This window comes from Triturus cristatus, chromosome 1_2 (genome assembly GCF_964204655.1).
Source record: "Triturus cristatus chromosome 1_2, aTriCri1.1, whole genome shotgun sequence".
NCBI lineage: Eukaryota > Metazoa > Chordata > Amphibia > Caudata > Salamandridae > Triturus > Triturus cristatus.
The window spans coordinates 153,487,462-153,515,122 of NC_140580.1; the positions used below are offsets into that span (position 1 = coordinate 153,487,462).

The 27,661-nt window shown below is 45.7% G+C and overlaps 1 protein-coding gene across 1 annotated transcript in view; it reads left to right on the forward strand.

Annotated features, from left to right (window-relative positions):
• The first annotated feature begins 804 nt into the window (after positions 1–804).
• LOC146866994 (guanylate cyclase 2G-like) overlaps positions 805–27,661 on the forward strand; it is a 161,059-nt gene continuing 134,202 nt past the window's right edge. The window contains exons 1-6 of the mRNA XM_085618922.1: positions 805–837; positions 4,896–5,000; positions 14,632–14,703; positions 18,183–18,351; positions 23,903–24,058; positions 24,150–24,327. Of these exons, the coding sequence (XP_085475048.1) occupies positions 805–837; positions 4,896–5,000; positions 14,632–14,703; positions 18,183–18,351; positions 23,903–24,058; positions 24,150–24,327 (713 nt within the window). The remainder of the gene's footprint in view (positions 838–4,895; positions 5,001–14,631; positions 14,704–18,182; positions 18,352–23,902; positions 24,059–24,149; positions 24,328–27,661) is intronic.

Below are 27,661 nucleotides of genomic sequence, written 5' to 3' on the forward strand. Positions count from 1 at the left end.
TTGACTTAATTCAATTCAAGCAGAGTAATTTTATTAAGAATGTATTTTATTGATATCCAATGAATTATTTTAGCATACTTATAACAATCCCATATTCTCAACATGAGTCAATTGAGTATGCACTTGCACTTTATATGTATTCACCTATAAACATCACAAACAGATAAATAATTACTAAAATTATGATAAACTGTAAACCTCAACTTGCATAATTATTCTGTATCTTACTCCTTGATGAGGATAGTTCTTAATGCACGTACCTGTGGAGATTTTATGTGATGTGTTTTAAAAATATTTTAAGAAATGCTTTGATGATTCTTTAAATAGAATAAAGATTTATGAAATGAAATAGCCCTCAGAGCCTCTGTGGAGGTCCGCATGATACAAGATACAACTAAGGAGCCGAAGGGTGAAGAGGTGGATGAGGAGGATGAGGAAAAGGAAGGAGATGGTTTGGCCACAAGTCCAGAGGTGCAGCATGGGGAGGAGGATAATGAGCCAACAGGTGCAAGATCGCTTGCTAGGACCACTGTGTATTTTCAAGACAGGTCCCCTGAGGAACTGGAGGACAGGAGAGCTGAATGATAGCTCAAACTGCAGCTGCCCCACTGAAATTGGCTGCAGTGGAAAAGATAGCAGCTCTAGAGGAGAGAAGGTTGGATCCGGAGGAGAAAAAGGCTGAGGCTGAAAGGACCTTGGAGGAAAAGAAACTAACTCTGGAAGAGAAGAAAATCTTGCTGGCTCATGAAGTGAGTTGTAAGGAGTTGAACTTGAAAGCCACACAGGTCACAGAGTCCAGAGAAGATGGTGATAGTGAAACAGATATGCCGAGAGAAGGTAAAAGGGTTCACATACCTAACAACTTGTTGCACAGTTATGTGTTAGAAGATGACATTGAAACATGGTTTGAGGCCTATGAGGTGGCCTTAGAAATACACAAAATTCCTGAGCAGGATTGCCTGAAGAGGATTAGGGGACTAATCTGTGGAAACATATGCCCAGTTCAGGGAGGGATATCCTAATGTCCATAGGAAAGGATGAAGTATACAATAATTAAGCTGGCCTTGGTTTAGAAATATGGTCCTACCCCAGATAAGTACAGGCTAAAGTTTAGGGACAATCAGAAGCTGTGTCGCCAGTTTTGGGTGGAATTTGTGGACTATTACTGTAAGGCATTGGATGGTTGGGTGAAGAGCAGTAAAGTGAGAAATTACAATGAGCTGTGCAATCATTTTACGAAAGACCACATGTTCAGTAATTGTTTTCCAGAGCTGTGCCAACACCAGATAGATTCTAAGCTCGCTGTACCCAGTGAGCTTGCAAAGGAAGTGGACCTCTAGCTCAGCACCAGGGTCCACACGTGGGGGGGGCACCAAAAGGGTGGACAGGGTCCCCACAAGAGCAAGGAAGGGGACACAAGGAAAAACCTAAAAAGTTCTAAAAAGAAGGCCTCCAAAAGAGTTTCCAGGGAAAGGATTCCCAATCCAATCCTAAACAAAAAAGGATGTGTACTAAATGCCATCAGTATTACCACTATAAGCACTTTAAATGGATCCCATCTGTGAGCATAGGAAGCAGTCCCTGACTATTGGGGTGACCCTGGAAATGTCGAGTTATGTTATGTGTGTTTATAAAGTGCACTTTCACCCTCACGGGTATCCTGGCACTGAAAGTGTAGTGCTATAGGAGGAGGCTACCCAGTCAGTGTCAGGAGGAGTGCAGAGGTAACCCTAGTGTTCCTGGGTGAAATGGAGATGGTGCCAAAGTTTCACATGCCTGCTATTACCAAGAGTGCAGACAGTGGATCAGCATCATTGGGCAGAGGGTGGAGACTTGAGACACAGAAGCCAGTTGATTGCTGTTAAGGGTCATTTGGTGTCATCGAGCAGGTCGTAGTCCCTGATGTAGTCCACCAAGCTGTGCCAGCAGAGAACTGGGTGATGCACTATCCAAGTTTCTTTTGAATGGTAGGAGGTGGGGTCTCAGGTTCTTTAAGATAACTTGAGTCTGGCCATGCCTGTTTAATTCTTAGAGAATGACTTGAAGTACACCACTTGGAAAGAGGTGGCACTCAAGTATCACCTGGAGATGTTGGGATTGCCTTAGTGGGTGTGCCTGACCACCACCACAGTCAGGCCAGTCAAAAGGGCCAGTAGTCTGGAAAAATGGCCCAGGGTTACAAGACCTTCCTACTGGAGTTTGCTCATGATATTGCCCTGGCAGGACATCTGAGGCAGGCCAAAACTTTTGTCCGACTGCTTACCCACTTTTATTGGCCCCGGATTATTATGCAGTCTGATGCATTCTGCATGCCTTGTGTAACCTCCCAGGCCAGTGGGAAATCACAGGCAAAGCATACAGCCCCCTGTTTTCATTCCCCATAGTGGGAACACCCTTTGTGAAGGTAGTATAGACATTGTTGGGTCACTGAACTCCAGGACTGCCCTAGGTATCAGGTTTATTCTGGCCTTTGTGAATAATGCCGCACAGTACCAAGAGGCCCTTCCTCTGAGAACATTGACTTCACCCACAGTGGCCAGGGCACTTTTGGGGATATTTACCCACATAGGTTTCCCCAAGGAAGTTGTGTATGGCTGGTGCACCAACTTCATGTTTACCTACATGAAGTGTTTTTGAGGGGGGAGTATAGGCCAACATACTTGTTATCTTTAATTGTAAAGTCTAATTTTAGGTTTCTATTCTGAAAATGCCACTTTTATAAAGTTTGCATTTTTCTTCATTAACCACATGTGCCTTTCTGCCAGTGTCCAGGGTCACATGACTGTAAATGGCTCTTCTATGGTGTGTTCTGTATTCCTCCCAGATATGGAGACAAAAGAGGCCTAGGTATGGAGGGAGTGGGTTTTCCTCACAGGATGGCAGGAGAAGACCTGTGTACTGCCCTGAATACACAGCCTACACTTTCAGGAACCTGCCTGCAGAACATGACACCAGGCCTGCCCTTGCCTATTGTCACTCTAGACAGTTTGGAGCCAGACTCTGTGGAAGGGGAAAACATTACCAGTTTTAAGAGTAGGCCAGGAAATTCCTCCACACCAAGGCTGGCACTGGGTATCAATGTGGCAACCTCAGTATCTTTAATCCAAAAAATACTCCTGGATACGTGATATTCAGAAGAAGGACTGCCCTGTGGTCAGGGGAAGGAAGACAGGACCTGCTTGCTTTGAACACAGGATCCACAGAAGTGACTCCAAGGGTCAATTGACTAAACTCCTGATTGAGCTACAGGGGCACAACAAACTTCCAGCTGTTCAGTAGCATCTGGACCTGACCTGGTCCCTTCTTCTGACCTCTGTGGGAGTGAGTCCTGACTCCCAAGTGACACCCTGACTCTTGGAACCTTGGTTGGAGTAAGAGTACACTTCTCCATATATAACTGAAAGTTCAGTCAAATCTGATACAAATCGCCGCAGTACTCAGCCAAGCTGTGCAGCTCCAAACCGAAGACTTCACATGAACCAACAGCGAGCGACGCAAAGCTTTGCAGAACCCCACCAGTTTGAAAGTTGCATCAAATCCAACGTAGATTGACACTGAACCTCGCAGAACCACGCAGCTCCTGCCTGAAGGTTTTATCAGATCTGACGCTGAGTGACGTCAAGCTCCTCAAAGCTACGCTGCGCAGCTGAAAGCTGCATCGGATCCAAAGGCGAGTGACATGAAGTCTTGCCGAGCCACGCCACGCAGACTTTGCATCAAGGACAAAAGATATAACTCCTCACAGGGGTTCCATCACGGTCGCCCTAAACTTGTGTCTTTGACCCAGTCCAGCTTGACCAGATACCCACGAATTGCACTTTGTGCTTTTTGAGCTAATTTCACCTAAAGTTTGAAAAATTCAGAACTCTGCTACTATTGATTGGATTTTTGTCTTTTGATGTAATTTTATTGATGAAATGTTTTCCTATTTTTCTGAATTGGTTTGGGATTTTTCTTGTGATGTGTTTTCAATAAGACCTGGGTGGAGTTCGCGGAGCTCTGCGTAGTGATCAAAAACTCTACACGGAGTTCTGCAAGCAGCGGAGTACATTAGATCGTGCCATTGGCGCTGATTTTTAGTGCCGGGTGTTTGTCCCACGCTGGTAAATCAGTGAGAAAGGCCCCATGTGCAGCACTAGAGGGCACAGCTTCCTTCTACTGTTTGAGTAGATGTTCTACTCGAGCGGCAGCTTCGTCAACCCAAACGGAAATGTTCTCAATGCAAGCGGTAGCGGCCAGCTGCGACTGCCCGCATTGAGAAATCTCACCTGGGAGGGGTGGCGATGGGGGGAGTGGTCTGGATTAAGATTCTCCTCGCTCGCTAACTTAACGTTCGTGAGCACGAGCGAGGAAAAAACTCTGCTCCGCTGAGCAGAGTTTTTCGGAACGTGCACACTACAAGGAGCGCCGAGTGGAAAAATCTCAGCAAACGGAATGGAATTTCACACCCATGCTCGTTATCAATTTATTACTGTTTGAGCACTAGATAAATACTTTACACATTCCCTTTAAGTCAAGCCCAACTGCTTTTGTGCCAAGCCTCCAGGGGTTTAAGCACAGGTTTATTTAGTGACTTTAGTGGTTCATCCTGTCACAAATAGTGTTTATTACTTAAGTGGGGCTTTCAGCACTCTCAACCAATAACCCAGTTTCTTACTGACTTGTATTATCTAAATATTTTTACCGTTAGTAGAAATGTAGAATGGCAACAGTTGGAAAGGAACTGGATTGTACAGAAATTAGTTTGCATGTATTAATCAATTAGCATGTTCATTCAGCGCTTGCCCAGTGTGCAGTGCGGAATCACACCTTGTCATGATGGCACTGAACCAGCCAGCCACCCATTTTCACATTGAATACATCATTTTTCTAATTCACTCGATCTTTTCTTCCAGATGAGGGAGCTGAAGCATGAAAATCTGGTATCCTTCTATGGAGTTTGCACCGAAGAGCCGAATATCTGCATAGTAGAACAGTATTGTAAAAAAGGAAGCTTAAAGGTACAAGTGTGGCAACTCAGTGCCTGAGTTGAATATTCTCATAAACAGAGCTAGGGAATATTTACAAGCCCCTTGCGCTGCCGGTACGTCATTTTTTCCCATATTACAAGTGATGCACCAGCATTGCAAGGCAGTGGCGTAACAAAAGTTGAGGGGGCCCCTCTGCAAGGTACATGGAGGGGCCCTGCTCCGGATTTGATCCGGAGCCCTCAGGCCTGAGTACTGTGTTGAAGGGGCCCTCTGCAGCTCGGAGGCCCCCCCACACCGCGGGGGATGCAGGGGCCTGTGTTACACGCCTGTTGCAAGGGGCTTGTAAATAAGCCCCAGCTGTCTCCAGGCGGCGCCCACATGGGACATCACCTAAGGGGCTTCTTACTTGGCAGGGATGCGGGTTATTGGGGCACGGAAGTTTGAGGAGGACAGTCAGTTCCATGTGTTTAATTTCTTAGGGCCTCGTTACTACTGCCTGAAAATTCCCAATAGACACAGTAACAGAGTTACCAGCCCCTTTGGGAATTATGAGATCCGCAGATATACCACAGACGTCTAATGTTTACCCCTGCGATATCAGCGTTGAAAGCCACTGAAGTCTCGAGTGGAAACTGTGGGGGAGAATAAGAAACTACAGTGGAAATCAGACACACAATTACAGATTCCCATGATAATTCCGGAGTACCCCATGTATCATAAACACTGGGGTGTGGCATTAACACACACTGTACCGGAGCACTCACATTAAGGCTAATTTAAGGGAACCATGCCTTATTGATGTTGTTGACCTGCCCTCATTACTCGCAACCTAATAGAGGTTTTCGTTGATAAACCATGTGTACTGTGCACTTTGTAAGTTACTTTGACAATTAGTAACTTCTTTCATTTTTCCTATTATTAAATTTACAGATAAAGAAAAAGGGCAATATTATACATATAATATAAACTGCTAACAATTAGATTTATAGTGATTACTGATCTTTGGTACTTATATCGTGTAAAGCTACAAAGGTTCTCATTTCCATGAGGATTTTTTTGTATTATACTATTAGCATGGAACGTTGCATTGCTAACACTCTTTCTGCCATACAAAATCACGTATAGTTAACTGGGGAGCCATGACTATATGGGCTTACAATGTAAATGTAAATGTAAATGTAAATGTTGTAGACTTGTAAAGCGCACAGCTGCCCCAGCAACGGGGCGTCCCGGCGCTGTAGACCGCTGGGGAACCCGTCCTGGCTATCCCTGTGAGATGGTCCCTTTCTGGGTATCTCCAAGGTGAAACCAGGCATCCCCGGCGTCTGTGGGGGGCCGTTGTAGAGATGAGGCAAGCTTAATGCCCAGAGTTGCCGAGTGTGTTCCTGGTTAGAGTAGGTACCGAGGCGAGAATTATCAAGTCTGTTTTGACCCTGGTCCACAACCCTGCCGCGTCGGGAATTGAACCCTGGTCCCTGGCCGATTCTCTGCTTACGGGTCTGCCACCTCTAACCAGTGAGCCACACCTCTCCACAATCAATCAATGTTTGTCCCCATCAGCGGCTATGCTGTTCTACCCTTCTTCTGCTACTTCTTTTGGTTCCTTCCCTAAGTCAAAATTGTTTTGTTGTGTAGAGGTCTTAAGGTGATCTCAGATGAATGTTACAAGTTGCAGATTCATTGCTTTGCTTAAGGGGAGTTTCATAGTCTTTTTTCAACTTGATAATGCAGTTCTCGTAGAATGGGCATTGTTTTGAGGTGCTTTTGTCCTTTAGTAGCAGGTGGTTCAAGTGGGTAAATAGTGGTGCTGCCTGATATGTGGGCACCATGTGTGGGACAATAGGGAGAAGAAGAAGAGCATGATAAAGCGTTCTTACAAGCTATGATTCCTAGTGATGTTCCTCTGAGTTTCCATCTGCAGTACTTGACCCTAATATGTGTAACTACCTTATAATAGGCTAATTATAATACCTACCCTATGGGCTGCCCCTCACACATGAAGACTGGCACTTGACCCTGACACCCTTGCTGCAAGATCTTAATGTTACAGTGTCGCAAGGACAAGTTACTCTTTCATCAGTTGCACTTACAGACTGCGACCAAGATGTCTGAAATACTTGAAGCTACGTCAGTGGCGTTACAAAAGTTGTTGGGGTCCCCCTGCCACCTACACGGAAGGGGCCCCACTCCAGATCTAATCCGAGCTCTTGGGCCTGAGTATTGTGCTGAGGGGGCCCCCTGCAGCTCAGGGGCCCCCACACCGCGGGGACTGCGGGGGCCTGTGTTACGCCCATGAGCTACGTGGGTGCTGCTGCATTGTCCATAATGGTCCTCTCCTCCACGTATGGATCACTCTCTCTAGGTAGTTGTGCAGGGGCAGCTTTATCTTGGTTTACTTCCTGTTACATTGATATAGTCACTTGCTCGAAAGCTGCTGAGAAATACTATGCGTCTATAGTTCAGGAGGTCCTCCATTGAGTGCATAGTTCCTCAGGCTAAAGACTTTACATGTTCTAATGTGGCCAGATGTCCTTCTTCTTGCTATGGGGTGTTAAGTTCTAGTTCAGTAGCTAAATTAAAGGCAGGTCACAGTTTAGATCCTGGGATGCTGAGATGGAAGGTGTATCTCTCTAGTTACAGGAGTAACCTACCTCTGACTTACCTGTTTGATGGTGTTTGGTTTCAAGACACAGCTATCTTCTGACCAGGTGACCAACAACCGAGAGGCCATTGTACAAGTTAAGTGTTTGATAGGTTGCTTCCCATCATTTGAGGACTTTATGGGAGACATTTGGCCTGGTTTGCCTTTTCTGTCACAGAAGGGCAATCTTTGAGTTCTATGCTGGCCTCATTATAAGAAAGGCTGGTTCTGAGTGGAATTGTGATCCTGTTTTTCAATAAAGCTCTTTTAGCTTCTACTATAACACACACTTGTAGAGTTTTAGACATTATAGGTTCCTGCTGAGGTTTGACAAGGATGGTATTTTCTTAAAATGCTGATTACTGGACCTGGGTGGTTATAGCAATGTTCTTTTCCCCATAAGATTAGGAGGAGGTTTTTTAGGCTTACCAAGAGCCTCAAGGAAGGGTCAACATTGATATCTTATGCCCTACATTTTGGGCTTCTGTAATGCATAACAAACTCCAACTGTGAAAAGGAAAAATCAGTTCCTATGTTAAGAATCTCATTTTCTGGTAATATTGCTTGGATTTATGTAATTTCAAAACACCAGATTCCAAGCTATAAACTTCTCATCATTGTTCTACAAATAAGGGCAGGTCTTGAAGAGACGGTCATACACTGGTTCTCCTCCTTCCTCCACAACCGCTCACAAAGAATAAAAATCAAAAACTTCCAGTCCGACCTTCACCCCGTTATCAGGGGTGTTCCACAAGGGTCAGTGCTCCACCCTCAGCTTTTCAACATCTACATTGAACCCCTTACCACCCTACTAAAAAAATCCAACATCCCTTTCCACTTAAATGCTGATGACACATAGATCTATCTGGAAACCATTGGCTCTCAAGTAATCATCTAAAACTCAATCAAGAGAAAACGGAAATACTCCTCATCTCCAACAAGGAAGAGAACCCCCAAATCGCAGAATGGCTCAAAGTTATTGATGCTCTCAATGGTAACCTCACCCTGGCAGAATCGGTAAAATCTCTAGGTATCACCCTAGAACCCGAGACTGGACATGAACAAACACATTACAAGCTCTGCAAAAAGCGCCTTCCTTAACTTGAAGCTACTGCACAATATAAAACCCTTCCTCCTGCCCAAGGACCTTCGACAAGCAACTCAACCACTGGTGCTGTCCAGACTCGACTATAGGATTGCAGCCCTGGCTGGTACAGCAAAATCCCACCTCACCCCCCTCAAAACAACTTTCAATGCAGCAGCCAGAATGGTCACCGGAACTAAAAAATTTGACCACATCTCGCCCGCACTCAGGGTACTAAAATTTAAAATGGCTCCCAATTGAAATGCGGGCCAGCTTCAGAACAGCCTGCCTCACGCACAAAGCCCTTCACACAGGCAAACCGGAATACCTAGCCGCCAAACTCAAAAAGGCCGGCCAGTCCAGGAACCTCAGGAATTCCAATACTCTGCTACTCATCCCGCTGAAATCACGCAAACAAAAAACCGCGGCCAGGTCATTTGCTGATAACGTGCTCAAAATCTGGAACTCCATCCCCCCCCACATCAGAACGATCCCCTCTTTTGCAAAATTCAAAAGCCTGCTCAAAGTCCTCTTCCTCCATCGCTCACTAGCGAACCGATAGGATCCACGGAAGTACCTCAGCTGGCACTCCACCTGACTTTAACTTTGTGTCTTGTGACATTGACATCCTCTACCCCCGGACCCCTTCTGGAAATCCTATCCCCTCCCTCCGCCCCGAACAAGAAAACTTATCGGCTACTCGTTCTTTGTGACCTGCACTCTTCATGTTTCCTTTCGCTCAATTACTCCTTTGTTTGAACTCTACTCGTCACAAATCTCTATGTTCTACTATGATCTCTACACTGTTTGTTTGCATATAAGTTACTTGTTGTGAAGCGCTCTGATGCCCTCGGGTCCAACTAGCGCTATATAAAACTCCTAAAATAAATAAATAAAATAAGAAATTTTGTTTCTCGTTGACTGGTGTGGGAGCCCTGGTTAAGCAGCAACCACAATCCCTGTTAGGGTAAGGTACAAGCAAACCCTAAGTTAACCTGTGCTCAGCCCCCTGGGTAGCTTGGCACAGAGCAGTCAGGCTTAACTTAGAGGCCATGTGTAAAGTATTTGTGCAGCACTACAAACAGTAGAACAATGACAACACACACAGAAGACCCCCCCACCAGAGCTTAATTTAATGAATAAAACAAGACAAAAGTGACAAAAATCAAATGAAGTGTTCAGAGAAAATCGCGCCAAGAGGCTTAAGCACCAACTGTGGATATTTGGTTACGCCGTTCTGGGACAAAATCACACATTCAGGCTGACCCCAAAGGAGCATGGTCCGGCTACAGGGACCCAGTTAGGCCAGCTGAACAAAAGTATCTTCAATCCCGGTTTGTGGAATGTTGCGTGGATCCGCGTCGAAGATGCATTGTGCCACTGAAGCGATGCGTCGGTTCTGAGAAGCGGTGAGGCTGTGGTGCGAGGGCCTGTGTCATCATCTAGGTTCCTGTTGATGGAGCTTCTGATATGAAGTCCCGTGTCGAGTATGCAGCACGCAGTCGGGGCGATACGTGGGTTTTGAAGTGCTGCAAAACTGTGATGCTGAGTCTGTCATTGTCATCAAGGCTGCCATCGATGAGGGATGCGAGGGTCTGCACCAAGGATGCATTGCACAGTGGCGGTTCCGAAGGTGCTGCTGGTTGCAGCAGCAATTAGGGTCTTTGTGACTGGTTAAATCCACACAGCAGCAGAGAATGTAGGTTCTGTTTGGGATTGTGCCGCACAGTAGAGGAGATACTTTTGTTCTGCATGGCCCACCAAGGGGGAAAAAGTACCTTAAGTCCACTTCTAAATGTCCAGTACTAGGCAGGGTAGACTCACAGATCACTGAGTTCAGGTGCAGATTCAAGGTTGTTAAAAGCCTGTCATGTCCGGGAGGCTTCAGATCAGGAGGCGTCCCAACTAGCCTATGGATTCCCTCTGGGTTCAAGAGATGCAGGTCCAGTCCTTCTCACCCAGGCAAGAGGGCAATAGGCAGTAGGTCAGTACAGTAAACCAGGGGTGCAGTACAGCAGACTGACAGTCCTTCAGCAGCACAGAAGTGGTGGTATCTGAGGTCCAGTATTTATACCCAATTGTGCCTTTAAAGTGGAGGAGAAGCTTCTAGAGGTTTCCCTGTGAAGTCCCTGGGAATCTAGCTTTCCCTGCCCTGGCTCCAAACTAACTACAGTATGCAACCCTTTTTGTGGAGTCAGGACACAGCCTATTCAGGTGTAAGTGGGGCTGTGCCCAGCTCCAAACTCCCATCCTGCTATTGATGGCCCACCCAGGCACACCTAAGCTCCCTATTGTGTGTGGCTGTCTAGAAGGAATACACAAAGCTCAAGTGTGAGCTACACCCAGTCATGTGACCAGAGAAAGACTAAAGGCACTAAATCGCTAAGGCAGGAAAATGCTGATTCTCTAAAAGCAGCATTTTCAGAAATACAATTTAAAATATGAGACACCATAAGTTAGGATTTTAACTTGTGATTCCAGAGACACCAAACATGAACTGGTTAGCTCTTCCCATTTGGAAATTACACTTATAACATGTAATTAGACAACTCTAATGCCATCCTAAGGGAGAGAAAGGCATTGCTGTAGTAAAAAATGAATGTAAGAGTTTTTCCACTACCAGAACATGTAAAACTTAAAAGTACATATCCTACAGTTTCAATACATTACACCCTGCCATCTGGGCTGTCCAGGGCCTCCTAAATAGTACGATATTAAAATGGAAAGTTTGGGCCTGGCAAAAGGTTTATTTTGCCAGTCAAAATAGCAGTTTAAAGTGCACACACAGGCTCTACAATGGCAGGCCTGAGACATGTTTAAACGGTTAATTAAGTGGATGGCACAATCAGTGCTACAGGTCCAGTAGTAGAATTTAATTTACAGGCCCTGAGCACAAAGTAGTGTCACGTTACTTATAAATTAATAAAATTTGCCAATTGGGTGTAACCAAATGTTACCATGTTTAGAGTAGAGAGAACAACTACTTTAGCTCTGGTTAACAGTGATAACGTGCACAGAGTCCTAAGGCCAGTGAAAGCAAATTCAGCAAATAAAAGTGGAGGGTAAAGGCAAAAAGGTTGGGGGTGGTCCCGCAGTGAGGGCCAGGCCCAGTACTAGCTGATCATCTCACAATGGTTGGTAAAGAACTCTCAATGGCTAGTCCTCTGGACAATGTGGTTCCAATCACTCGATTGGCCCCTACTGGTTCTGGCTACCAAGGGGAGGTGGTGAGAGCATATTCTTTGTCATTTTTAGGCTTACAAGGACTGTACGTTTTCCCCCCATGATTTTCGAGGCATGTCTTTGTTTTTTCTTTAAACCTTCATCTTCTCCCTTGGGTCTTTTCTTGCTGGACCACTTGCCAAGAGATTTCCGGCTTGATGTCTGAGCGTAAAATTGCTTGAGGCTCCTATTCAGGGCTCCTTGATCTTTGTTTCCATTTAAAGTACCACCTAAGCCCTCCTCTATGCTTATGTCCATGGGATTTGGGTTCTCATAAAAGGACGACTTACTTTCCTGGACTCTTCAGTATTGTGATCAGATTGCTATTTATTGGTAGGTCTTGTTGCATCTTGCTCAGTCTTTGCTTTATTTTCTCTCTCTGGATTTTTGTGGTCCCCTCTCTAGTACTTGTTTACCTGGCATGGAGAAATCAATGTTAGATTTCCCACGGATGACGTCTCCATTGCATTGACATGTGAGGTAGAGGACTGTGTTTGTGCTTCCTCTCGTGATGGAACTTGTCCTGATGAACATCCAAGTTGCTTCTCTTTCTGTGTGGATTTCTGGTAGAGTGGAACAGTCCAGCAGTTTTTCTGTTCTGGGAGAATGTTTCTTAGACCAGGGTGGCCGATATTTTTAATAGGTGCCCACTGGCTTGCATATGGCTTTTTCCTGTGATGAGCTTTGCTTCACTTTCTCTTTCATTCCCTGTAGTAGGAAGGATAGGCAATGACAGCTTTGTTCTGTTTACTTTCCTGTAGCTTGTCTTCGCCTGGTTTTCCTTCCTGGCTGGAGTTTGCAACCTTCTTTTTTTAGGAGATACTCTTGGTGAAGAGATCTGATTAGTACATTGGATGCAGCCTTGTTGAGCTTTCAATTCTTTTATCTGTGAACCTGCCTTGTCAATTTGTGGGCATCAATGTTGTCAGGGTTCCCATGTCCAGAGCAAAATTGTGCCCTCTGTGGGCCTCCAAGCAGATCTTTTCTCTGTTCTTGTTGATGGATGGCATCAGCACAGTTGAAGGGCCCATTTCCATTTGGTAGGATGGTTCCGGGGCTCTCAACTATGATGTGTATATATCTAGGGATTGAAGAGCACTTCTGGACAGCATATTGTGCCCGATGTGTTGCTGGTTTCATCTGTGAGATCAAGCTGAACCATGCCACTTTGATGTATACTCATTGATTGAGGAGTGGGATTAGGTAATATTCTGATTAGTCATTGTTAATCTCATACCTCTCAACCCACTCCTCTCATTTGGAAGGTGTCATCCTCCTTGGACTCACCTTCATCCTCCAAATAAGCAAAAGGCATTCTCTTGACTATGATGGAAATATCGTTCCTGATATCCTTCACACCCTCCATACATTTTAAATCTCCATTGCATTTACTCGAACCACCTTCCAAAACCACACAATCTCACCCTGTGGAAGCTCACAAGTTTGAAAGGTATGCTATTCTTCCTTACTCTGCTTTTATCTTACTCCTCCCAGTCAATACTTTCCACCAACCCTCCTGTAGCTTATTCCTTCTCAATTTCAGCTGAGTTTGAAATGTCTACTGGATGGATTGTGGGTGGCACTTACCTTTATACAACTTCCAAGGCAGGAGAGGTTTCTGTTTTAGGGCTTAATTTGTCCTTAGCACTTGGGTTTCTCTTAGTTGAGGCAGACACACCACACATAATAAGATCTTAGACGAAGAATGGCAAATTGCATTAATAAAGTGTAAGGAGAAACAATCCAATTAGCCTATTAGCATATCAGGCGGATCGCCAACGCCGGCCCGGCGGTGGCGATCCGCCCGCCAGATGCTCCCGTTTTACCCCCGCCATATTAGTATGGTGAGGGGCACCACGGCGGATGGAAAGACTGTCTGCCGCTTATCCACCGGTCAGATTCCCGGCCGGGCGAAAAAGGCCCTCAATATGGTGGCGGTGCCTTGCATCCAAATTAGGATGTGCAATTTTAAAGGCCTTTCCATGGCGGCATTGCCGCCATGGAAAGGCTGGCGAAATTGCTTTGGGGGCACGTTACGGGCCCCCAGAAGGGTGGGGTGCTGCACTTTGGGGGTACCTATGGTACCCCCCTTCATTGGCATGCACCAGGTGGCAGGCACCGCGCGGTGGCTGTCACATTGTGCATGCCACTGCACAACATGCATATTTTGCATTGCGGCGGGTGCTGCTTACAGCACCGCCCGCCTCAATGTGAAATATGCAGGATGCGACCGCTAGAGTGGCGGTCGCATCCTAATGGACCTAGCGGAACCGCCGCACCTCTGGCGGTCCGTCCTGTGTACCATTACGGTGGCGGGCGGACATCGTAATAGACCCCATAGTTAGTGTTTAATTTTACAATGCGGGATGAGGTCAGGGTATCTTTGCCATTTATGCTTCAAGTTCTCACATTAATCAGGAGTTGAATGTTAATTAAATGCATATTTATTAGTGGAAGATTAAACTCAAATCTACTCATGCTTCTGTACGAATAGGAATCAATCTCACCATTATCACCAAGAGTGAATGTTGGAGTAAAGAGTAAAAACGATTAGAAGGAGCTTATGGCCTTTACCCCTTCATGAAAAGGTTATTCGTTTTACATTTAAATACTTAATACATGTTTAATATGTGCTCTGCCTTCTAGAAGAAAAGTATGCACTGGAACTATTCTGCATCTATAATGTTGCTATTTTCTTTTCAAATGTTCTTCAGGACGTTTTGAGAAACACGGATATTGAACTAGACTGGATATTCAAACTGTCTTTGGCTTATGACATAGTGAACGTAAGTGAGTTGAGATTATTGGCTGGTGGTGAGGGTTGTGACAATTCGTTTTTGTTTGACACTAAATTAGGGTTTCATGTCAGAATACTAAATATTTGAGATGAAGTCCCAAAGACCACATATTATAAGGATATTGCCAGTCATTGAGGCAGTAGCGGTCCGTGGAGGGAGTTCGGTGGGGCAGAGAGGCGGGCAGGGGAGGGACAAGGTGGGGAAATGTAAACACTGGAATATGGATGAACGGAGGTAAGTACACATTTAAATAAATAAAACGAATTTCGTTGCGCGCGCTGCATCGCATTTTGCGATGCAGCACGCGCAAAGGAATTTGTTTTATTTATTTAAATGTGTACTTACCTCCGTTCATCCATATTCCGGTGTTTAAATTGCCCCACCCGCCTCTCTGCCCCACCGAACTCCCTCCACGGACCGCTACTGCATTGAGGGTTTCTTTGATCTTATAGAGGTTCAAGGCTGAAGGGGGAGCTCCTTTACAAGTTCATGCAGTTTCAATGTACCTTGCAACATACTTTCACAATATGGCAGAAGGTATTTTATTGTTTATAATACACTTTCATACCATCACTCTTCCCTAAGTAAAACCTCTTAATCCCTTGGGGTCATGCTCCTATATCTGAAACGGATAGTATGGTTGTTGAAATAAAGATTAAAACGGAACCTGTGGTGCAAAATTAAACAGAAATTAAACAGACCAACAAGCAGTTACTAACTTGTTACAACACATAATAGAATCAGTTCATTGTAAATCAAATTTAAAAAAGACTGTAGCTCACAATGCATGTAGTGACATGCAGATAAATTCTTTCCTTCCTGTAGTGTACTATGTACAAAAGGTAAATATACATTACAGTTGAGTAGAGAAGTCATTTTCTTATTACAAGTAATTAGAGACCTTACATCTCAATAGTAATCAGGAAATGAAAGACTGTTTTTCATACTGGGATTACAGGAGTCCATGCATTATACAAAAATGTTGTCTCACATAACTATGGTGCTCAAAATATTATTCACAAAAATATTGTCCATTGGATGTAGCTTTTGTACTGTGAACTCTGAGATGGTGAGCTTTTTTAGATGATATTTAAAGAAACAATTTTTATGCCACCCAATATAGTTACAGTAGTATTCTGGTTCCATATCTTATATTTGACCAGTGGATGAGAAGCAATCTCATCTGGGGCCTGCCCGGATATCCTGCCAGGGAAATGTCATGAGCCAACTCCAGTTGGAAGACCACCAACACATGGGTGGCTCCAGCCTCAAGGACCTTAGGATCTCTATACATGAGACCATTCTCCCCATAGATCAGGTTATCTCCAGAGGTGTCTCCATTTGCCTGGGCCTCGGCCTGCCTTGGTAGGCCCTCCAGGATAAGGCACTCCTTCTGTGCTTTGCAGACCCCTGCTTTGGACAGACCTCCTTCAGTTTGCAATCAATTATGGGGCAATGGAAAGCAAAGAACCTTTCATTTGTAGCAGTTCTCCCAATCTGCTAAACTCTAGATGATCCCCAAGTCATTATGTCCAGTCACTTGATGTTTAGCTCTTGGTGCATGCTACGCTTCCTGACACAGACTTACTTGTTGAGTCGCGGCAGAGTGGCAGCTTATGTCTCCACTAGAATGGGACACGGGCATTACCACTCCCGTCTTTGCAGGAGAAATGTGCATAGCAACTCCTCCAGATTCTTCAGTGGAGGAACAAAAAACAACTGGGAACACCTTAAATGGCGCTTCACTTCTGGCAATAATGCTCCCAAGATCTCAAGCATTTGTTGAGTCATTCCGATGATGTCCAGACCTCATGAGATCTTGTATCAGAACTGTTCTTGATGGCTGTCCTTTACCTGTCACAGGCGCTCTGATTTAATAAAAAGCCTTGAATGCGCACTCGTGTTCAGGGTGTGCAATTCACACCGCTTGGCAAGTACTTGTTACCAAGACTCTCACCCGGTTTATACTATCAAAAGCTTGTGGGCTTATAGCGCAGGACGTGCAATTTGAGCATTGGTAAATAGAACTTGTGCAATTAGCATATAGGCTGATACCATCCGACTTGGGAACCTGCACCTCACATTTAACCAGCATCATCATGGTTGTGAGCAGGGACTTAGCTTCGCTGCCTGATCTATCTGGAGTATCACTCTAGCTCCCAGGCACAACACCAATCTTTTTACATGTAGGACAAACGCCAACCACACATTCAAGATTCAGGATGCAGCACATTGAACTAGGCAACACCCATACACGGGCCCATAAACGACATTGATGCTCTATGCAAATATAAATAACAGTGGCTTCATACAGTTATGACTTTCAGACGTCTTCCCCAGGAGCTGACATTTTCTACAAACGCAGGACAATTTGTCCGCAAATATACTTTTGTGTGGCAGAACTTTCCTGCTACAGGTACGTTTTCAGAGCTTTGCCTCATTTAGCATTGCAGGGTTTTTACTTTCACTTTCATTTTTTTAACTTTTCACAGGGGTAGCAAAATGCAGTTCGCAGGGAAAATATATTTGAGAAAAGAGGAGGTTCTAGAACCCCAGGCCAGGAGAAGGGAAAAACTATTTCCACCACGGGGACGGATGCAAAATCTAGGAGTGAGTTAACATGCTTGCCCTTTTTGCGAGAGGAAACCAGAGATTAGATAGATACAGGGATATTTTAAGGATTTTGGAGGCCCTGGGCCAAACGTATTTTTGGGGCCCCTGTTAGGAACAGTTTTGAATTCCTCATTCAATTTCAGCTCGTTCATGCAGTCTTTGGCCAGATCACTAACAGGTACATTAGTCCAAATTCTAAATGTCTTTACATCAAATATTCAGATATAGTGATGTGTGTTTTCCACATTGTAACACAGCATTAGCTCACTAATTATGCTGCAAATAATCTCTGTGACACCCTTCCATTTTCATATGTGAGGTCTTGTTTTGACCTAAAAGAAAGTTTTTTGTATGGATGTTGCATGAAACGAACAACATTTCTCTGCAAAATATCTGTACTAGTCTCTCACATATCGCCCACTATAAAAATAAATTAACGGAAACATGGTATTTAAAATAAATTGTTTAAGAATTAGTACACGTCAAAAGGGCAAAACTCTCTGCGGAACAGAGCTGGCTCTGTCTGGGGCCCCCTGAAAGACTGGGGCCCTGGGCCAGAGCCCACTTTGCCCATGCCTTAAAACGTCTGTGGATAGATATTATGACGTATTACTGGAGTGGCAAAAGTTCAGGCCGGTTGCACTTAGAAGTCAGTGTTTATATATTCAGGCAACACCACACAAGGTGAATATCTAGTTTTGGTAATGATTTCATAATTCAGAATATTTTTGTTTAACATTTCTGTAGTAGAACTGTGGCCCTTCTTTAATGCAGTCACATTACATAGTATTAGGACCTCTGTGCTATTCTCGTGTAAAATTGACCTGTTTTTCAGAGTTTTCTTTTTTTGGCAGGGAATGTTGTTCTTGCACAACAGCTCCTTAAAGTCACACGGAAACCTAAAACCTACAAACTGCCTCATAGATAGTCGAATGCAGGTGAAACTGTCTGGATTTGGTTTATCGGAATTTAAGAACGGAGCCCTCTCACGAACAATTATAACCAAAAATACAAAATATGCAGGTAAGACTGGGAGACATGATCTTCTAAAGAATGATGCCATTGTGATCGAGAAGGTATATTTAGTAGTGCATGAAACCAATTGTTGGAGAAGGGTTACACTAGTAACAAGGATGATATCAGAAAATGTGCTACATTTATAGGAATACCCAGTGAGAAATTGTATAGTCAGCTTTTTATGTCAATCAGCCCGAACATGCTTTTCTTATGTATGGACACTATGATAAAATATCTCCTTATTTTCTCAAAATTGACGTTACTGTAAATTACTTGTATGAAATTAGACTAGACATCCTACAGTCCACCTAGAATACTCCCTTCCATTTGCTCTGTTGACGGTCTGCAGAGTAGAGGCTATCCACAACTCAACATAGTTTCATTTATGTTTAACTGAATTCCAAAAGAGTGTATGAAAACAAAAAATAAAATCTACAAGGAAGGCCCGAGAGAGAAAAATGGAAGGAAAAAAGGACAGACGCAAACCTAGCACAGATTCAAAACACCAAGGGACATATGTACAAGGAGTTAACGCCGCATTAGCTGCACTTTTCCAACGGTTTTGCGGCGAGATTTTTATAGCCATAAGTACAATCTGCCGCTAACCTCTGTTAGCGACAGTTTTACGGCAAAAACTTCCATTATAAAGATCGCCACTTCTGTTAGCGATAATGACATGCAAGGGAGGCATTCTCGTGCAAAAGCGGCCGCTAACCCCACTTAGCGATATGTACAAGTTGATTCCTTAAGTTTGGAGGACCAAATAAACTGCCTCTAACTGCAGTTAGATGCGGTTTTTTAAGACTACAAAATAGCTGATCTTAAAAATGGAGATAACCCTTGGGGCCTCGTTTCAGCAGGTTTTGTTGCTGGACCGCACTGCAAGCAATGTTGCTGCGCTGCCCTGCGACAAAACTACAGGGCAGGACTGCACACCATCAATAAGATAGTGCGCATTCCTAGGCCTCACTCATGAAAAGTGTTGCAGCTCTGCGACAAAACAGCGTTGCAGCACTTTTCACTACCCTCTCCTTGCGACACCCCAGATGCGCTGTATTTACTGTACAGCGCTTCATGATGCAAGTAATGACAGATGCGCCTGGAACTCTGACGTATCTGTCTGCACTAAAGTCACCCATTACTGCAGTCATGTCACAACCATGACGCAACTCCAGCAATGAATGGGGCCAGCCTATACTTGTGGCACTGCGTCAACCTTACGCCTACCATCATGCAGGCGTAAGGTACTGACGCAGTGCCGTTCTTGAGGGGTGCCCGGGTGTCGGTGCAGTTGGAGATCCATCGATGGCGGTTGCGTGCTTCGGTGTCACCGTCTGTAAGCGTTGGGGGAGTGGTGGTGCTGAGGGAGTTGACAAGATGTACTTTGGTGGCCTTGATCCAGCTGCGAGGGGGTAGATGATGGCAGATGTGTACGGTGGGCATGGTGAAGACGTGATGTATACAATGATGGTCAGTCCAGGAGAGTCCGGTGGTGTGGCTGTAGTTGAAGGTCCCGATGGTGGAGGAGACGTGCTAGCCCATGTGTCCTGCTATGTGGCTTGCTGCGGTGACTAGCTGCTTGAGTCTGATGTTGGGGAGCTACCCCAGGAGGGGGTAGTGCCCTGGTCACTGGGTTTGTCCAGGTCGAACTTGAGTTTGCCGAGTAGGATGTCATCGGTGGATGGGAGAGCCTGGTGTGCAATGAGGTATACAATGGTATCAGAGAATGGGTGTCCATGGCCTGGGGGCCTGCAGATGAAGGTGCCGTAGACGATGGGGTTGGGGTTGGTCCGGATCTGGAAGTTGAGGTGTTCCATGGTCACCGTTTGGTCATTAGAGTGCGTGGTCAGTCGAAGTGGGCTTCTGTAGGTGATGGCAATACCTCCTCCTGGATGGTTGGGATGGTCCTTGCGGGTGATTTAGTAGCTGTCTGTGATGGCGATCTCCGGTCTGGAGCAGATGTTGGTCCTGGCAGGCGATGTGGCGTCCAGGGTTGATGGCAAGGAGGGTGCTGGCGTTGTAGGGGTGGAGTGTCCGAGAGGAAGGGTCCTTGGTGCTGAGCGTGGTCCAGCGGCAGACAGACTCAGACAGACATGCCTATGGCTTGCCTTTGGCACGGGATACGTTCATTACAATGCAGGCATTACATTGTAATGCCATTAGAACGCAAATCCAACAACGCCGGTGCCTTTACATCTCATTCCATTACAACGCATTGTGAGCTCAGTAATGGGGTATTTTTAATTTTTAGGGTGGGTATGGATTTTGGGTGTCGGAGATGAAATGTGGGGTGTATTATGGGGTAAAATTTTAAATTTGGGGTGTGTTTTGGGGTCAATCATGAAAATGTGGGTGTGCATTTGAGTCAAATATGATTTTAGGGTGTGTTTTGGGCGCTCAAAGATGAATTTTCGGCTTCAGGGTTTGCTTTGGGGTGCAAGGGTTAGTCATAGGGTTGCACTCACTGAAGTGGGAATAGTAATGTTTACATCCCTGCAATCCAACACCTTCCTTACTCTTGCAATATGCCTGGTATTAGTATGCCTTGTAACAGCTTGGAGGTGGGAAACGTCGGAAAGAACACTGGATGGGGCGTGGACGAGGGGGTGTGTGTATGAGCGGGTTTTGTAAATATTTAGATGAGAGAAATCTTAGCTCGAGGCCGTGTCTCGTGTCTTCGTTGCTCCTGCTCTCCTGAATCTGCTACCAGGAACAGGAAGTAGGCAGCCAGGCTCACTCCCCTAAGCCAATCACAACGCTGCAATGCGGCATTGGGATTGGTCATTGGAGCCGGAACGAGGCGTTCAGTTAGGGGCTGGAGGAGTGGGCATGTTCTCCATGCAGGCTGTAATGCAGCCTACATTGCGAACAGGACAGTGCGCATGACTGCTTTGTGCGGCCTGAGCGGGCCAACCAACCAGTCACTGCGCACTTGCGTGGGCATGCCACTTGCCCCTGCCTTGCTCCGTGAGTGGAGCAGGCCTACCCACCCTCCCGCCTACAAAGGAAACATGGCACGATAACATCATAAAGTTATCATCATGTGATGATTGTTCCTCTTCTTGCACTGCTTGGAAGCAGTGGAGCAACGCTCTTTCGCATTAGCAGATGAGCTGACACTGGGGGAGTGTCATCTTCAGGTGCTAGGCCTGGGCGACTCGACCCCCGGGCCTCCTCCACTACGTGTCCGACCTTCTCCTTACCTGGACATTGACAGCATGGTGCAATCCGCTAAACTCTCTCAAAATCTGTGACTCAGCCAGCAGGAGCCTCAGCCAGGTAGGATTTCACAAGTGTGGGTACAGCAGTCGCCACCAAATCCGTTGGTGAACCTCCCGATGCATGTGATGCAGCAGGGCCCCCTTATGCGTGAACTTGAAGCGCACCCACAACACAAGTTTGGCGCAGCTCAGGGGCCTCACTCTCCACAGCGTCCGGCTAGCGCAACCTCATTCAGTCTGTGATGCAGAGAGGTGCCGCCCACTGTTGGTAATCCTCTCTGTGCACCCCGGTGTAGTGGTGGATCATAGTGTGCGATGCAGACCTCCCCACGTTGGTGCGCAGGAGCGCCTCTACCATAAACAGCTCCAAGGGGTGCAAGGTGGTCTTCTCACACAGGTCAGCAACGTGTCTCCATGCAACCGGCCAGACTTCACCACCAGGTACGGGTGATCGCCGAGCCTCAATGTCTACCTCCACGGCTCATTGACTCCACAGCTCCTCCACATCCCACTCTGGGCTCCAGACGCAGGTCCAGCGATGAATCCAGGCTCCAGATGCAGGTCCAGCAAGGCATACAGGCTCCAGACGCAGGTCCAGCGAGACATCCAGGCTCCAGGCACAGGTCCAGCGAGGCATCCAGGCTCTAGGCGCAGGTCCAGCGAGGCATCCAGGCTCTAGGCGCAGGTCCAGCGAGGCATCCAGGCTCCAGGCGCAGGTCCAGCGAGGCACTCAGGCTCCAGGCGCAGGTCCAACGTGGCATCCAGGCTCTCATCCTGGTCATCCTGGATGTTGGGTGGCCTGAGGGGGTTATTGATATGTGCTGCACTTGGCCTAGGCTGCTACATTCTGCATTTCATTGTTTTTTTTTCCTATTTTCTATTGGAGGTCGACTGATAGGCTATTTTTTCCATTAGAGGCAAAGAAAACTCACGTTGGGCTGACTAACGTGCATTTTTTTGCCGCTAATTGGCCTTTCGTTGGTTTTCGCCTGCTAACGCCGGAATTCCTATCGCCATCACTCTAATGTTAGCGCCTGTTTTTACCACTGATCCCTGAAGCTATCGCCATGTAGCGAGGTCTTGTACATACTTCGCTAAAAAGGCGATAGTTTTCAGTGGTACATAGCTGTAAGAAAACTGCCGCTAACTAGCGTTAGCGGTAGTTTTTGCCAGTCCTTGTACATATGCCCCCAACTCATATAACCAAAGAAATAACAAAAAAATATTGAAGAAATTAAAAGTGCTTAATACATGCTATCCTGAGAATAAAATCCTTTGTGTTATGCGACTATAGCCCGACAATCTTTCTAGTGACAGCTGTATAGCACAAAATGTGAGAGTTTTTATTGACAGGGCCTTTTTTCAACTCATCTCTTGGGTCCTTGCTTCAAACGTTTTTCTTGTTAGAAGCAAAGCAAAGCAGGAGGATAATATCAGCATTTTTTCTTCTGTAGTCGCGAATAACTTTCCAAAAAGATCTGGTATTATCAGTCACTATAAAATATCCCCCAATCTGTAGAAAAAACACTTATTCTCTGGAATTGTGTGTGGGGATACCCGTTGGAATCATAGATCCGGGCTTCCTGCTATTCCTGCATACATTTCTGGCCACTTAAGGGCTTGTGTGGTTACCTTCTCAGAAGTTACCTTTAGTAAGTTCAGACAAGTATTCACCCTTTAAAGGTAATTAAACTATGACATGTTTATCATTTCCTTAAGTTTTCCTTATTGTTTGTTACTGGTCAGAGGTCTCATAGGTCATCTGTATTAAGGTATGCTATGTGTCCTTTTAATATTGACTTTTAGCGACCCCTACACTCAACTCCTTTTTCAGAGATGCTCTACCTTCTACCTGTTGGCTAGCACCAAGCCCCTATCCAAGTCTGCTTCGCCAGCTTCCTCTGCTGAAATAGTTGAAGCACATCAGCTCTCCACAGTACTTTATTTCACTGTCAGCTCACAATAACTTTTATATCATTCAAAGGTCTGAAACAAATAAACGTGTGTCAGCCAATAGGTCCTTCCTTTGCAACCAATAAAGGCTCACAAAACACAACATTTTTATTGTGTTCTAGTAGAGTTATTTAAGGGAATATCTAAGACAGCTAGACTAGAGTTCTGCCACACTCAGATCCATTTACAGCTGACCTTTTAAGTACTGTTAAATCAGATGCAATTATGTATTTTCTCCACTATTATTAAGACCAAAAACATTGTGTTGAAATGAGATTCATTATTTGGGCACGGACAAAAGCCAATATAAAATATGCTCATGTCTTATAAATGATCCATCTGATGCATTTGTATTGGTTGATTGTTCTCATATTTCTCCTTAGAGCTTTTCTGGACAGCCCCAGAGCTCCTACGTCTTGAACACTGTCCATATCAAGGCACCCAAAAAGGTGATGTCTACAGCTTTGCAATCATCATCAGAGAACTAATACACAGCAATGATGATGGACCGTATCAAGATCAGAATATGGAGCCTGAAGGTAGGCTCATTTCTGGTCCTTATATTTTTCTTGGACAAAGGTACTGCCACGACAACTACTCCCACTGATTTACTTCTCTAATCCTCAGCAGAGGTGATCCGGAAACTCAAGGACACTGGAGCCATTGTTCCTCTAAGACCCACCCTGTTAGTGGAGAAATGCAACAAGCGCATCGTGGCTATGTTGAAATCTTGCTGGGATGAGCAGCAAGACAGGCGGCCAGACTTCCCTACTATAAAGCGAAAACTGCGAGGATCAAGTCCTGAGGGGTGAGCAACCATTCATGCCATTCTGCAAGAAATATTCTCTAACAGTTTATGCATAGTAGTAAAGCAATATCTTTGACACCAGTGTATAATCGGTATAGTTGCTAAGCACAGGGAACCACAGATTGACTCATAATGAATGAATACTGTGTTACTACACTATCACAGTTAGAAACTCTGTCAGTGATAGTAATTTTTAAATATAAGATATAAGTTTTTGATATCAGCCTTCCTCCTGAGATGTGCTATGCAAGCTTACATGTCAGAATGACGCATCACAAAAAATAAGCCACCTACTTCTGGCCATTTGAAAAATTATTTGTGTGAGACGGTGCCTCTGACCATCTGAGCGGTCTGGATTTTTCGCTTGATAATCACCTGCTGTTTTACCTTTTACTGTGGGTTAGCCTCATAACCTGGGACTCACCCACGGTAAACTCATGGTAAAATGGATTGCGCATGTTTTCTGCCTGTGTCTGCCTTGTTAGAAAAGGCCGCTGTGACACAGCCAGGGTAAGGGCCAGTGAGCTGGTTACATGTGGACAAGTGTGCACATGGCTGTGCACACATGTGAGGGCTGCGCGTGGCAGACTCCTGTCGTACACAACCTAGGAGCTGTGCAGGCTCAGAAGGGACTATGCAGAGTTGGGTGATGACCTGGAAGAGACGCTATAATGGGGGGGGGTACACATGTAGGGAAGTCAGTGTGCTTTACTGTAACAAATGTAGTAACACACTATTATACTCCTATGGGAAAGGCTGCCTTAAGGCACAGCTTCATTTCCCTGGGGCTCACAAACTCCAAAGTTGCACCAATGTGCATTGTAACATGTGTGAAAAGAACAATTCTGTAAAGTCCAATAGCATATCTGTACAGCTCATGGGTCACCCAGAAATGTCATGTCTCTCTCAGCTCAGGATCAGAGCTCAGGCCTTGTGGGACCCTGCTGGGCTGGGTTAATTATTTTTCTCCCCAGCTGCAGGAACAAAGGCCTCGCCCTTCAAAGCAAGTATTTGACATTGCTTAGGTCAAATCGACAGGAGGAAGGGACTGGGCGAAATTGCTCTGCTTCAATCAGACAGATGTCATCCTGTGCCAGGCACTGGGTCTGTCCCGAGCCCCTTAATCAGGGAGGGGGCTCCTTTGAAGATTTTTTGGGGGAAGGGCATGGCAGTGATGTCAGAGAGGGAGGGAGCTGAGTGCCTCAGAGCCCATGTAGCAAGTGACTCCTGGGTGACGACATCTTGAAGTATCCCAGAAGCCTGTGCAAGAAGGTTAAAACAGGGTCTGAGAGTTGATGTGGCACCTCAGGATAGGCCAGAGGTATATTCCTGCTGGCACCCCTTCCTCCCCCTTAAAGGTCTTGCAGGGAGGAGAGCGCTCTTGGATGTGCTTTTCCTGAACTGGAGGGTGACGCCATGGACAATTGGAAGGAGGATCCCCCTGACTGTCGCCAGGACTAAGGACTCTTCTGTCTCTGATTGACCCTAAGACAAGGGGAGGAAAAGGCTGGAGCAGGGAGCCTGTGAAACCAGCTCCCTGCACAGTTTAACATGCTTTGAGGCCAGGAGGCCTGATGAAAGTGCTGCAGAGGGCTAGGGCTCGCCACCAGGAGAAAAACTAGCCAAAGATTGTCTAGATTGGGACAACTGGGCCCGAGATATGGCTGTTTCATGTTTTGGGCAACTTTTTACTGTGACTGTATTGATTGTTGTCCTTTGAGGGGGTGCCAGGCACTGGAGGTTGCCCCTGAGAAGAAAATACATGAGGGAGTGCCGTTGCGCCACCTTTGCGATGTGAAGACGGGACCCAGGACCCCATCCCTGGGCCCGAAGAGCTAACTGGCACCATCGCGTGCCACCGCATGAGCATCAAGACCCAAGACCCCATCCCTGGGCAAGAAGGAAATACAAGGAGCACTGTTGCGCTCCCTATGAAGATGCAGGCGTGTCCAGGACCACATCCCTGAGCCCCAGAGTCAAAGATGGGGAAGGGGGAAGTGCTGTCACACTCCCCCAGGTGACCAGGAAGGCTTCAGCAGTACACACGAGTGCCCAAAATGAAATGCTGGTTCCCATGGCAGCACCCAATAGTGCTGGCCAGGCAGGGAGCCAGCCAGAGCTGCCAGGATTGGGCCCCCGAGCTGCTCTCCAACGATGGCAGGTACACACAGGGTTCTTGGGTGGGCCGGGTACCCTGAAATGAGGTCACTTGAGGCCACAAAAAAGGAAAACAGACAACCCAGCGCAGCTCTCCCTGACACAGCGGGAGAGCTGCTGTTCAAATACTCACGCTGCTCAGGAAAAGCGCCCCATAATGGCCTGAGGTGCTTGTCAGTTTTGCTGCTTTGGAAAAGAAAAATACCTAGGTGCAGATTTACACGCCCCTTGCACCACTTTTGCGTCACTTTTAACATGGGAGAAGTGACATAAAAGTGGCGCAAGGAGCTTGTAAATCTGCCCCCTAGTTTTCAGCTTGTGGTGAACCCTGGAGGATGTGGTCAAAACCCAATTGTTACCAAAGTGTGGAGGGAGCTGCAGGAGCAGCACAATGCCCCCCCCCCCAAATAATGTGCCAGAGTCTCCACCATAATTTTGGTAGGACCCGGGATTGATACCCCCTCAAGGCTTTTGATAGATTCCTAAGCATTTTCTTGGCTGGAACTTTAGTTTTGCAGCAGGAGATGCTTTGCAAAGGATGGCTGCAAATGTGTGACCTAAAGAAGTTCAATGGAAGATTTCATGTTGATACTCTCTAGGGGTGAAAGGTGATAATTGCACATTCAGTGTGTTTATCCAAGTGACGTTCTGTAGGGACTAAGCTAATGGGCAGTATTGTGTGTTGAATGTTACTCAAAATATATGCTAAAGTCTATAATTTCATAGTATTGCAATTATAAATGTAATTATACTGCGTTACTCATGTTTACTGTTATGATGAGTACACTGCACCCCCAGACATGCTTAGACATTGATTCTTGCTAATGCTTTATTTAAATAATGAGACTGACAGCCACTCGTGATTAAAGTTTGCATGCTTTATTGCCAGTATTAGGTGCCCTTAGTCATGGTTATATGTAAATATTGCATTTATTCCCATGGTGAAATGCTTGTTAACATTGTGAGGTGGACAGCTACTCGCTTTAGTGCCAGACTTAAGTGCTCTTACTCCAAGTTATGTTCAACCCGTGGCATTTAGGGACAAGATAATGTTTAGACATGTGAGTTGCGGTACTAGGCCCCCCTACTTTGGGAGGGATAAGAATGATTATATCCAAAAGTAATTCCTTCAACTTGTGTATATTTGCAAATTGTTGCATAGTATTGAGTAGGGTGT